This window comes from Dromaius novaehollandiae, chromosome 4, assembly GCF_036370855.1.
Source record: "Dromaius novaehollandiae isolate bDroNov1 chromosome 4, bDroNov1.hap1, whole genome shotgun sequence".
Lineage (NCBI taxonomy): Eukaryota > Metazoa > Chordata > Aves > Casuariiformes > Dromaiidae > Dromaius > Dromaius novaehollandiae.
The window spans coordinates 40232169-40246505 of record NC_088101.1 but is presented as its reverse complement, the minus strand read 5'-3'; the positions used below and the strand labels follow the sequence as shown (position 1 = coordinate 40246505).

The 14337-nt window shown below is 37.7% G+C and overlaps 1 protein-coding gene across 12 annotated transcripts in view; it reads right to left on the bottom strand.

Annotated features, from left to right (window-relative positions):
• Positions 1-778: 778 nt before the first annotated feature.
• Positions 779-14337, bottom strand: part of TRIM2 (tripartite motif containing 2) — a 74462-nt gene continuing 60903 nt past the window's right edge. For 10 of the 12 annotated variants that reach the window (XM_026104942.2, XM_064510838.1, XM_026104930.2 and 7 more), the window contains 4 exons: positions 11384-11564; positions 9509-9579; positions 6334-6474; positions 779-5315 (listed from right to left, as the gene is read on the bottom strand). In XM_026104942.2, the coding sequence (XP_025960727.2) occupies positions 5163-5315; positions 6334-6474; positions 9509-9579; positions 11384-11564 (546 nt within the window). In that variant the 3' untranslated portion in view covers positions 779-5162. The remainder of the gene's footprint in view (positions 5316-6333; positions 6475-9508; positions 9580-11383; positions 11565-14337) is intronic. The other 2 variants (XM_064510845.1, XM_026104940.2) reach the window with 1 other exon arrangement.

Sequence of the window (14337 nt, the reverse complement as noted above, 5' to 3'; positions counted from 1 at the left end):
TGACATTCCCTATCACTTGCAAGAAAGAACAAAAACTGGATTCTTTCAGAAGGTTTTGGCAAGATCCATGAAAAGGGCAACTGCTCTGTAATTCAGCTGCCTCCAGTGGTGCGTGTCCTGCCACCAAGCAAGCACCCGTTACTGAGTCTGACCTCTCTAGTCCTCTCCAGCCAGATTGTTTCCAAGCCAAACACCACATGAGAAGACTCTCTCTTACTTCTTAAGCAAGTTCCCAATCACACTGATTTCTCAAAGGATTCAGCTTTGGAGAGTTCACCAGCAACCAAGAAGACACAAGTACTATCTGAAAGGAAAGTTAACATGGGTTAAACAATTGTTCTTACAAGAAGAGCCAGGGTGAGCTGTGAGGGCCAGTTCCCTTTCCTTCTACAAGAATTTACATTTGGTTCTCTGCAGCAGGCCCCTGAAAGGTTATAGCTGAAAGGTACTGTACTTCTGTGATACAAACGAAGAAACCTATGACTCGATCTTACCACCACCAATGAAAATATTACCTCTGATGACTGAACTTAAGGAGGAGGGGAGAAGATAAGGAAGCTCCAACTCCCCACCCTCTTCCCAACAAGGACGCAAGTCTCTTTCCTCTGAGTCTACATAAAAGTTAAACACCCATGAAACCATAATAGTTTTCCTGCCTTGTGACCTATGGTATCAAGGTTTCCTTTTGGAAAAAATTACCCATCTCTGTGCATTATGGGGATATCTTTAGGGACAGTAAATATGAGGCATATGAAAAATAAATCCTCAACCATGAAAATAACAGAGGAAACAAGCTTTATTTTTATTATTTGAATTTTTTGTGCGTGGTAAAGGGTACACATTTGACTCTGGTTTTCCTACATTTCCAAGACAGAGTAAATTTTGTTTTTATCATCGGCTAAAGCATTGAAAATACCGTGGCACACATGAAGCTAAAACTACACACACACACACACACACACACACACACACACACACACACAAACACTTCGATGCACATCTTTGATCCTTGACCTTAAGGAGGCAAAGTTCGTATTTAGCCTCGGAGGGGTTAAAAAAAAAAAAAAAAAAAGAAAGAAAGAAAACAAAACAACGGCAAGAATATTTCATTATCAATTTTCAGACAGTGCAAGAATTATATGTACACAAAACACATGGAGTTGGCTTACAGAGATGGAATGTACAAAAACTGTTAAAAAAGAGAAAAAAGAAGAAAAAAAAAAAAGAAAAGACAGACTCCTAGAACCAGAAAGCTACAGTGTATCAACTGGTACAGATTTCTACCACAGGGATACTGCCATACACTATGCAGCTTATGGAACATTCCCATGTCACAACGCCAAAGCAAGAGTGTCCGGGTTAAGGCCGTGTTGCTCACAAACATCAACTGAAGTGCTGTACATTCGTCAGAAATAACACAACCAGTTAGGCATCATCCTACTCCATAGCACGAATACCTTTTGCGCACTCTCCACAAACAGACCAAAACAATCACTGCTCACAATTCTGAAGAAAATTTTCAGTGTACATCATGATTCCATAACTAGCTGTCACCCACAGCTGCAGGTCATTTCTTTATAACACACACAACATATTGGGCACTTATAGTTCTCAATATGGCAACACTAGATCCTTAGTTATAAAAAATATTGACATAAAATTGAAAGCCCTCTAGCTTTTACAGAACAGTAGAGTATTTACTAATAAATAACTCTCCATCTACATTAGACAAATGCTCCCCTTATGCCATTTTCCTTTTCTTTTTCAGCTACTTTGCTGCTATTTTAACCTATGTAAAATCCTCTACTGTTTGTGTTGGATACAACTGAACAGATCCTTTTATTCTATTCAAAAAACAATGAAAATACAGTTGGCTAGTTTGTCCTAAAATACTCCAGATTACACAAGATCTGATAACCCTTTGAGATTACTTTTGAGCTGAAGATTAGTTAAATGAAGCACATACTTTCACCAGTCATGCTGCGCTGCTCGTCAATTAACATTCCAGCGAAGTCATGGGAACATTTGGTTATACCTGAAATTTGGCAGCAGAATGCCTATAAAGCCTTCAATAAATGCTAACAACTCAGTAAATCAAGTAGTGCAATTTTGATGTTCACTTAATTGGATACAAAAAGAATCTATCAGTTTTTTAGAACAGAATTTCTGCTTTGGTTGCTCATTGTAAGTTTTGTAAGCCAAGCATTTTAGCTAAGTTGGCTTCAAAAGTACACTGTAAAAGCAATGCATTTCCCAGTCTCCCTGTGCCAAGCAGATAAGGTCAACCTCTGGAAGGGAATACCCTATACCACTGAATTTAAAATTGTAATTGGCAGCATTCACTATGTGAAGGAATTACAAATTAGTGCCAGTTTTCAGCTGCAGTGAGTGCTGCTCTGGTGATAATGCCCAAAAATTCGAGGAGATTAAAAAAAAAAAAAAAGAATCTTCAATATTATGAGAAAACGCACATCCCTGCTAATGTCTGTTAGCTTGGTTTCAAGGGGGTTGTGTATAGAATTCCGTATTTCATCAGGATGCAATGGATTGACAGAGGTTATAGAAAATGCTGCTAAAGAATACTGAGTCAAAGGAACACAATCTTTTGAAGGAAAGCGTATGCATGGAATAGTATAGTCTTAAGTATATGTTTTGACATATAGCTTAGGGTCTGATTCCTGTGGTCCTCAGAATTCCTGGCAATGGAGGATTTGGCCATGTTTCTTGAGTGGAAACCATTCAAGTTTAGTAAAATACTCTTACAGAAATCCAAATCTGGAACCAAATTTGATTAATAGTATCCATAACTGACAGCAACAGCACATTTTCTTTTAAGTTTCTACCTCAGAGAATCAGTGAAACCTTTTTTCTTTGTTAATAAATACAGTGAAAATGTTACATATCTTTTTCATTGATAAATAAATCATTTAAGGGTATTCCAGTGTCAGAAACTGCATGTGTGTCAGAAGGTTGCTTATAAGGACACTTATTAGAAAATTACTTGATCATCATAAAATTTGATTTACAACTTCACAAAATTTTGAGAGGACAGTTTCTTATGTAATAACTCGGGTCACTATATCTTCTTTGGAATTTTAGGACAAACTCACTTGAAGCAGAAGATATTTTGTTCTTTTGGTAATAACAGACTTGATTTTTTACATTTCAAAAATGTTACCACTAGTTTCTTCGCCAAATTGTGTGGTCCAAACCTCAAGCCTTTTACCCAAAACAATTATTCCAGCGAAGTAAGGAGACTTGTCTTTGAACAAGAATTTGTAAAATTGGTTCTATATGCAAAAAATAAACATGGGAAAAAGAAGGAAATACTTTTAAGAAATAACAATTAAAAAAACAGACAAACTCCGCATTTATGAATTTCAGAGTCTGCATTTTTACAAGTAAAACACATCTTTACAGAAAATCATTAGTTTTTCCTCAAATTCATTGAAACAACCTTAACCTTTTAGAAATAAGACAAATACTTATAACAAGTAATTTCACAAAAATTTCTTTCAGTTTTGCAGACATGCTTAAAATACTCCCCTGGTCCTGACCCAATGCCCTTTTGTTTCAAATTCCTAAAAATTAGAAAAGAAAGATTCTTCTTCCCAGACTATTTTAGGCATTGGCAACAAGCCAACCAGCTCCTCAGATGAGGTCTAAGAGTAAGCACCACTCTGTATTAGGGTATGGTAGCAATACATCTTTTGACCATTAGGTTTAGAATTAATAATAAAACCAATGCTACTTTAAAAAAAGACAAGTACATACTTAAAAAAACCATTAAAAATAGAACCAAGTAATATGATTGTAAGGATTTCCAATTAAATTAGTACTTCAACAAAGAACACAGCAGAGATATCCGGCAGGAAGAAGGAGGGATGTTTTTCAGAGTACTGCCATTATCAAATGGCATACATACGTTCCAGTTTGCTGAAATAACCTACATTTACTTTGTTTTTGCATCAATCAGTCATACATACATACATACAAACAAACAAACAAGAACAAATCTCGCAGTCCTTATTTTGTTCTCTAACAAAATTCCCTTGATGAAGGACTTCGGGAATTGGTTCAAATTCATTCTTACTTGTGATGTAATTTTTCTCATGTTAAAAAGAAATAGCTTTGGTAACCCTTGGCTTTCTTATACAACCTCTGTTAACCATAGTTCCTTTGGTTGTATAATGTAGGTCCTCCATAGGGGTACCTCTCTGGCTTTCTGTCCTGTGGGATGCGGCATTTTATTTGTTAATACAGTGAGTTGCCTTAAGGAAATATGGCAATGAACACATACGGAAGAGTGGCACACATGAGGTTAATTGAGTTGACATTGTAATAACCCTGATCCTAATGAACTAGTTTGGTGTCAAAAGGTCTGTCATTCTACCAAAATTCAGCTCTCACTAATGTATCATTACGATTAAGGTTTCCCAGAGCTTTAGAAATGTCAGGTCTCTGCAAAGTCCTTACAGCACATTAAGCAAGAGGAAGAGTGAAAAATAAGCACATGAAACAATCCTTCATTAATCCCACATGAGTAGAGAATTTGCATTGATTCTTATAGTGCAGAACGTTGAGCTGTGTTAGGTCTGATGGTTACAGCTAGACGGATTTTGTATGACTTAACATTATACCTTTACTAAAAGGACCTACTTGTTATAGTTATTAAGACTGAAGAATGTTAAAAGTGTAATACCTACCATGATAATCAGATCTAGAAGATTCCCAGGATCACCTCTGGGTTAAATAATGCATAACAATGACATTTTTTCAGATCTGGAAGCTCTAAACAGGAGCTAGCCTTTGCAGTCTTCAAAAAGCTTTGGGGATTTTTATCCCCAAATTTTTCTCATTTTTGCCTAATTAGTTAATTCCAGTTCCATAAGTTGCAGTTTGTGTTTAATATCACATTGTCTTTATGAATTGAGTTAAAGAGGATTTTGTGTGTTAACCCATACAACAAAAAGTTCAGTGAGGAACGTAAGAGGTGCAAGTCTTATGTAAACAAGGTAAGTTTGGAAATTAACATGAGAAGTCCATAAGAGACTCCTTCATTATTAAAAATGAACTCATTAAAGTAGGAGATATCCTGCACTGGATCTTGGGGACCAGTCTTTTCTTAAGGGTTGATGATTATCCAGCTCCAGAACTCTTTATTACTGTAAGTATCGATAGACCTTGAAGCAGTGATTTCCAGAGTCTGCAACTACAACATGGCCATCTGAAGTTAGGGCCAGACCTTGGGGACCATAAAGGGGGTCAGCAGAGGTGTTAATGTAGGATAAAAACGATCCACTTCCATCAAAAACCTTTGAGGGTGAGAAAGCACATAAGAAATGTTATGAATAAAAAACAAAAATAGCGGACAAAATTCTGCTTTCAGTTATACTATTATACTTCTCGTTTCTGAAGCTGTTGGCATACACTAGAATAAAGAAGGGTAGAATCTGATCTGCTGTTCTCATAATATGCAAATTCATATGCAAATATATTTTCTTATTAAAAATCACTATTTAAGGCTACCAGGGCCTTTGTCAAGAATTAAACATACAATGAAATAATAATTAAAAAAAGCACATCAGCTGTTTCTTGCTCTAAAAATAGCCAACTACAATAAATCTAACTCAGTCAGGAACTCAATCAACACCTCGTTTTCCTAACAAATATTACTGTTATGGCTAGTGTGACTCTCCTAGGTTCCCACATACAGAAAACCAGCATTTGTTTATACTGTTGACAATGGTTCATGAGAACAACTCATCAGCAGCTCCCTCATTTTTATATTCAGTGAAACTAATATATAAGCTTAGTTGTTTATTAGATATTCTTTGGCAAATGAGAAAGGACTTTGTGATTAGCACTTAAAAGATAAAAAGACTCAACTCTAATAACATGAAAGCAGAGTATTTTCTCAATATTTAAAAGATGATGATAAAAATCTTATGCATTTGCCTCAGGGTCTGAACAGATCATTGGCTTTTTCAAGTATTCTACCATGTCTCCAATCTTTGTTATGGTGATTATAAATTACTATCGTCTCTGCAGTGCTTGTAAGTCTTCTAAGTCCTAATAGCTTTGGGGAAAATGTTTAGAGTCAAAAGCCTTGGTCACAGTAACTATCAGACTTGTTAGCAGTCACACAGAGAAGACCATAGTCTGACACCACCTCTTCTAAAAGCAGACAGACCAGCAATGAGGCATACAAAAGGTGGTGCGAGAAACCACATTATTTCTAATGCTGCTATCCTGCTTCTTAGAAAAACTGGCCAGGGTTATCAATCCATTATTTCTCCTAATCAAGCACCTTTGAAAAATACAAATGTTTACCTGTATTCTGCTGTTTCCCCAATCTGCTACAATAATATTTCCATTAGAGTCTACAGCTACGCCAGTTGGTGCATTAAATTGTCCATTTCCTTCTCCATTTGATCCAAACTTTAGTATGAATTCTCCCTCCTGGTTAAATACCTGTATAGATTAAAACAAAAGTTTGAATATGGCATCATGTCAAACATTAGTAATCGTCAACTACCAGTTCACCTATTAGCACAACTGGGAATTGAAGAGTACTCAGGAACACTCCCCCTCCCCACACACCTCCTTGTCAGTGTGGGTGTTTATAATTCTCATTTTGTTCTCTCATTTTAGAAATGCTTAGCAGAGTGATATATTTACATTGCAAACAAAAGCAAGTAAGCTTGGAGCAAGGGTCACTTATATCCACATTTTCAAATAGCTGGTAATTTTACATGTCAGTATGTTCAAGCACTTGAAAACTTTATGAAATTTTGAGTTGCGAAGAAGAGATGACATCAGACAACAATAAAAGAATGTAGAATTCACTGACAATACCAGCACCAGCCTACATTATGAAAACAAGTTAAGTAAAATAAGAAGCATTTCTAAAATCAAACAAGCCAAAAATCTTTGGGAGTCCAAAAATGGGATAAGGACAGAGCCCACTCTCCACTCTTGTGTCTTCCCTATAAAAAACTACATGGTCTAAGACTAAAGACAGGAGAAAAGGATTTTCTCTCCCCCTCCAGCCCCATTACGGTATTTCCCTTCTCACTTAAGATCTGACTCAGCACAGACACGCAGGTGGAGGGTGCTGGGAAACCCTCTGCAATCTGTGCATCTTGAATTAATGAGTGGCGTGCAGATATGGTATCTTGCCAGCACTGGTAGCCAGTCACAAGGAAACAGGACTGAGCAGATACACTCTTTTCTCTGACTTTCGTAGTCTAATAAGCCTTAGGAATCACAGCATGTTGCCCTCTGGGTAAGTTGTTCAGCAACTGCATTTGCTGTGATGGTGGATAACAGGTTTAGACAGCAGAAAACAGAATCAATCAATGAATATTCTGTCAGTGATCTTGATGCACCAATGGGGCCAAGTGAGATAGAGGACAGATAATTTACAACACATCATAACCATCTCTATTTATTTTGGTCCATCTTGGACCCAGGCCCAGCTGTGCCACAAGGTCCAAGAGCATTCTTAGGGACTGACTGTGGCCCGCCCAAGAAAGGGCAAGGATCTGAGAAGTGCCAAGTGCACACTGAAGTGCTCAGAAGGTGGAAGATGTGCGGAAATCATCCTATTCTGGAACACCCACAGTGGACAAAGTTATTTGGGGGTGGAAATTATGTTGGTGCCTCAAATGACAAAAAAACGTAGAAAGAAGTTAACTGATAAAAAAAGCAGAGAAAGATGTATCACTCTCTTCATGGGTTATAATGCGGATGGTCACTGAGAGAACAAGGGAGAGGCCTACATTGAGTAGGATTTTCCACAGAGGATGCCTGAAGCATGAACACGCTTGAAGATCAAAAGCGGAGGAAGGATAATTTTGCTGAGTGGTGATGTTTCATTCAAGACGTTGGTAGCAGGAAGAGGTTTTGGAAGCCAGAGTGATCTGAGCACCCAAAACATATTCTCTGCTTTTCTCCCCCACTATCTAGCAAAAGATAATTGGCATCACCCAATGTGTAAATAACTCTCCAAAGCATCAACACTTATCTGTACTTGTATTAGAGAACACTACAAAAATAAGAATCTTTTCCAGTCAGAACCAAACTGGAACAAATAACATTTTTATCCCATTGAGTCACACCAGAGACAGACGGGAACGCTCTGTTCTCATTAGGAATGCAATAATTTTAAATTCACTAAGATGCCATACTTCTTACATCTCTTCACTTGCTTTTGTTCATTTTAGGTTGCCCTTGTTGCAAACTCTCCCCAGGCGTTCTTGTTACCGCAGTAAGCCCTGCTGGTGAAGGGGTAATTTATGGAGTCATAGGTCTCCTGCTGCTAAACCACGTAAACAATCTGCTTTAGGGCTCTTGCAGCAGTCTTGGGTTCTTTGCTGTAATTCAAACCACATCAATTGCTACTTGCTCTCTAATTCGAAAAGCATATAAAAGCAAGGTCACTATTCAAAAGCTAGATGATTCCACACCATTAAAGATGCAATACCACACATTAAGGTGTATATGATCTGCAGTATGCAGACAGTGATTTCATATGTCATATATAAGATTTATCATTTCAGCTATGAATACTGATGAACTGGTTGGGTACATCTTTCTCTTCAATCACAATAGGTAGTCATTAAGTGAAAGCCTAGGGATTTCACCAGTGTGTGCAATTGGTTCACATGCCCTGAAAACGGATGTACAACAGCATTCTGTTACCCATGTGGTGTCGGTGCTGGTGCACCGAGTGAGGAAAAAGAAGCACAGAAAGTGACTGAAAGGGTATTTTAGGTCTTGAAAACACACACAGGTGGATAACTTCTTATGTAATGGCCTGTAGCTCCTTAATATACATGTACCAGCACATGACATGTGAACAGTTATCCTTGTTCTGGTTTATTACTGGGACAAATAAATATACCGACATATCTTACCATGACTGTTTAATATGCTATGAGTCAAGACTTTTTGTAAGTATAAGGACTAGTGGCCAGTTCTGCTCAGTGCAAGGGTCACTGGATGAAAATTGATGGTCTGCGTTACACAGGCATTAAGACTATCAGGTCATAAATAGATCCAGTAATCTTAAAACCTACAAATATGTAACTAAAGATTGTCATCCATCTTCACTTTGTTATACGTTTATTCAGCTACAAGTGTGGGAAGCTTTTACTGAGAAATTCTAAAGCAAATATCAGACCTTCTTAAAACAGGAAAAGGTTTAGCAGAGGGCTAATAATAAGTTGGTATTATTTGTCTCAGATACAACTTACGTTTAAGCAATTGAATTAGAGAGCATCCCAATGGCACCAATCAAAGACAACTAATTATATCTCCATCAAGCAATGCACTGCATGCAAAGGTCTCTGAATGCACAGTCCTCATATGGAAAACCTTCTTTCATATCAGGCCTCATACCTCTACAGCATTATCTCTTTGTTTTTTAACAATCTTTGTTTTCCCCAGGGAAGTAACATGATAAAATAAAACAGCTTTCCAAACTGGCATTAAATGACAGTACCTTGACAGAATGGTTATGAAAATCTGTAACAATAATTTCATTGTTGCTGTTTACAGCTGCAAAATGAGGACCTGCAATGCAGAAGAAGAATAAAATAATAAAAATAATACCATTAAGTCAAAAGGTTTGCTTAAAAATAAAAATTATTCAGCCTACCAGAAGATTATGTTTGGCTTCTGAGCAATAATAGTCAAATTGGTAATGTCTGTTTCAAATTAAAAGTGTTTTCATTCCATGTTTGGAAAAGGTCAACACACCTTTTTGTAAACATGAATCATTTCTTTTTCAACCATTCATCAGTTAGTGTTATCAATCAGCATTGTTCATTCCTTCCTCTCTTCTGTGCAGATGACTATGTAGATATTTATATGCTCATTAACAAGACAAAGCAGGTAGTGCTTAGGGATAAATTTGTACACATTGAAAACAGTTTTCAAAAATATTCATGTAACGTTTTAAATTAAATCATCTATGCTGTTTGTGTTTACTTCTCACAAGCATTTCAGCAAACAAATTTTAGAACAAATAGTAGAAGTTACTTAGAAGACACAAAATTAGTTTCTAAGAAACTGAGAAACTAAGTTTCTCAGAAACTAAGTCAGTAAGAAGAAACTAGTTTGTCAACTAAACTGACGAAAACATTTATGAATATTGTCAGGAAAAAAGTGCATTTTTCATTTTGCTTTTTATATTGAACTATGTGTACAAGTCAAGTAAAAAATTGTAACTTGAAAACAGGCCAAGTACCTGAGCCAAAATACATGGTGCTATTTTGATTTACTAAACAATCAGAGCAAATCAGGTTTCAATTTTCACAAAACATTAGTATAGAGTAGAAAAAGGGTGAAAACCTTTTCACTCAAAACATTCACGTAATGACAATTCACCTGCTTTATGCAGTCTATCACCAAGAAGAGATGATACATTTCTCAAATATACTATTACAGAACATTTGTACACGTTTTCATGAGGTATTCTTACGAATTTTAAGATGAAGGAAACTGGACATACACAGAAAATTTTGGTGACACGTAGCTGTGTTAGAGCCAAAGCTCTGGTAAAAGTTGTACTTGTGTCACAACACATTGCAAGAGATCTCAGATAAGATGAAAGCAGTATACAATTAAAGCTAATTCTCTTTTGTGCTATCAGAACAGTAGACCAGTTTATATCTACTTATTCAAAGTGACCAAACACCTGCAAGATGATCTGCATAGGTAATTTGGCAACTTTATTTCCAATTTTGAAAGAATGGATATTTACGCAAAATATGTATCAGTTTTTACCTAATTACTGAAACCTAATTACCTAAAATACCTAATTACTTGTTCTTTTTCAATGACATCATGGGCAAGCAGTCAGTCAAATACATAAGTGGCAATTTCCCCAAACCGGCATTTTTCATATGCATAACTCTGTCTTCCTGATATCAGTCTTAACACTATCACGTTATGCCTATTTTCTAATGCGAAGATATTACTTAGGGCATTGGTTAATGTGTATATGATCATTGGAAACACAAAGCGTGTGTTTGAGTTGATTATCATTTACAGATGAGCATGGGCATTGCAAACCATTTATAAAATGCTATTTAAGATCAAAAGGTCATTGGTCATTGATCTGAAATGCTTCCAGGCACAGAGAGGTAGATAAAACAGGCTAGTTACAGCTACAAACAGGCTAGTTACAGCTACATTTGAAGAACAGATGTTTCAGTCTTTCTGACTAGTTAAATAAATGGTGAATAGTAGCTGTACATACAGTAGACCCCTCCCACCTCCAGGAAAAAAACAAGTAGGATATAGCGTCTTCAACATGCTCAAACATCATGCAAATGTGAGCAGAAGAGCCAAGAAAAGGGGATGTACATATTACCATCAAGTGTACCTGCAAACTGCTTGTCACCATTTCCTCGGCTACCAAACCTGGTAACTATTTTCCCATTTGGCTGGAAGATGAACACACAGCATGCTTTATTGTCCACCACTATGATGTGTCCATTACGATCCACAGAAACACCTTTAGGACCCATAAGCTTTCCAGACCCAATTTTGGCCTAAAAGGGAAAACACAAAACAGGAAAATGTGTTGGCAAAATAGGAATAAGTTAGTATAGTTCAGACATCTGCTGTAATACAGGCACACTGTGGGATGGAGTGAAATTTTGTGATCAGGAGTTTGCCAGAGGAAGTCACTGCTTTTTTCAGCTCTTACTGCACATTTTGTCATTTTTTCCTTCATCTGAAAAGAAAGAATGTTTTCTCTATGTCTGTTGTCAGAGCAGAAAACCTACCACCTCAGCAACTGAGGAATCCAAATATACAGCTCAGGAGTAACACAATCATCAGAACTGTGTGTTTTGATAAACTACAGGATGTGTCAACAACCATCAAAAATGGCTGTACAGCCTACACCAGTGTACCAAGAGGGAAAACAGACAGGCACCAAAGACCTCTGGATACCATTCCTGAGTGCAGCAACAACCCGGTAATGGATGGGGAAGCAAGCCTTTACCACTGCCTGCTACATGAAAGAAGTCAGAGCTGATTCTCAGCGCACCAAAGCTAAGTGGGACGCGGGCGATGATGTATTCAGTAGCCTTTCTTGGGCAAATGAGGCACCATGCAGCTCCTGGGCACTCTTGGAAAGAATCTGAGCAGAGCGAAAGCCCAGGCTATCCTCAGTGTCTGTCTGAGATTGCTTCACTTATTGCTTAGACATATGAGGTGACAGCTGAAACCTGCACAGGAGATAGGGTCATGCTGCCAAACTGCAAATAAAGCAATCTTTGAAACACTAAACAAAGCAAAGTTTGCTTTAGTCTTACATGTAATAAAAACATTTCCATCATTGTAAATAGGCCTTGTGACCACCAAAACCATCTGCCAGTATAATCAGCAACAGGAAGGTAAATAATATTGTAGCAATGGAAAAGCCTTCACAGAAGATGAGGTGGATCTCACATGCAGTGAACTATTTGGAAAAGGTTAGAGAGCTCTCAAAATATATCAAAAAATGCTACAAGCATAGTGCACAAACACTGAAATAGGCTATTTATATTGCCTATTTTATATGTATAAATGGCTATGTATAACTTACTTATATAAACAGGCTATACATGAATCAGTTTATTTACACAGCTGATTAATTAGCATATGCGTGTGAGATGACAGACTGACTGGAGATGGCAGATTAGGTTATATTTTAGCCTTCCTCTCCTCCTTCTCTTCTTACTCTTTTTCCTTTCTGCACCAAGAGATGAAACTGTTCAGCTCAATCTTGTGTTTTGAGTTTGCTTCACACCCGCTTTCTATTCCGGTCATCAACTGTAGTTTATTCTCCAGGGTGAGAAGCTGTGGGAAATACTCCAAATTGCTCCTCACAGCACAGCTGCCATGAGAGCAGTGAGAGCTCACTGGGAAGATGGGCTCCTGATTGATCTCAGTCACTGTAACCAATACACTACTAGAAGTCTTTTGAATATTATTGTGATGAGTATGGTACAAATGTACTGAACAGGGGTAGTAAACAGATGGTTTTCCCCAACCTGCAGATGACTTCTGATTGAAGAGCTGTAGCTAGAATAGAAGTAGTGAATATTAGATCCCTCTTTCTGAGCACAGGATCTGCAAACAGCAGCTACAGTCAGCATTGCTCCTTCCAGATGTGCACAGATGGCCATCACTAGCCGATGTATATGCTTTGATTGCCTCACAAAAAGCAGCATGAAGGTAAGGGGATCTAAAAACAACAGCCACCGCATCCCACCCAGCCCAGGGCAAGCAAAGATTGGGGAAAAGCCTTTGTAGAACCTTGAGCTATCCAGGCGTCCACCCAACAAGATGTTAGGATCACCTCCCAACCTTCTTCACATTTTGCACCAATTTGCTTTATTTTCAGCCAGGGACTCTAGAAACTGGTTTAACTGCATAAAATCAGTTGAGTTTTGACCTTTCAGATAAGAAGGGGTTGTAAGAATACCAACAAATTGTTTGGGCTTTAGAATGTAGCAACTTGTCTTTTTTTTTTCTTTTTTTTTTTCCCCCCCTACTAATGACGCACAGATTTTGAGGCAGTTATGACTGAATCCAGGTTGAAATATCTGAGCCAAGTATCTGGTCTCCTGCCAGCCTGTTTGTGTCTCTGGATAGGCAGTCCAGCAAGCAGGCCGTGTTGAAGTAATGGATCACAGAGCTTCCCGACCCTATACTAGTTTGTCAGAGACCATCCTAGAAACTGGGGTCCATCCCTTTGGTGGAGAACATTGTTTCCTATTTCCATCTGAATTTAAATGAAACAGATATTAAGATACACCTATGAGTCCATGACTAACTACCTCAGGGTAGGAAAGATTACAGGGCATGGAGAAGATCCATTACCTAACTCACTCCTCTCAATTCTCAGATGATTTCAAAGCAACCAACCATGTTAATATTTGAAGCAGCTCATCTACCCTTAGTTAACGCCAGGCTCCTACTTCATGGGGCATTCTCATGGGTGGGGTTGCAGGTACAGAATAGGAGCAATCTCAAAATAAAGTTTTAGGTTCCCTATGGCCATCTAGCGTACAGTCACCAGCATTCCTACATAGCTTCTTTCAATCTGAAATAAAGAAAACTCCAGGGAGTAAATCTTGCAGCTTCAAGACTATGCTTAGCCAGCATGCAAAGATCATGTGTCTACTTATGTTCAGGTACATATACTCTTATAAATTGCTAAATATTTAGGCAAAAATCACACAATTAAATCACACTAAAATACTCCAGGGAAAACTATTAAAAAAGACTTTCTGTTCACCAGTGGAAAGATATGAGCAGACCCACAAAATG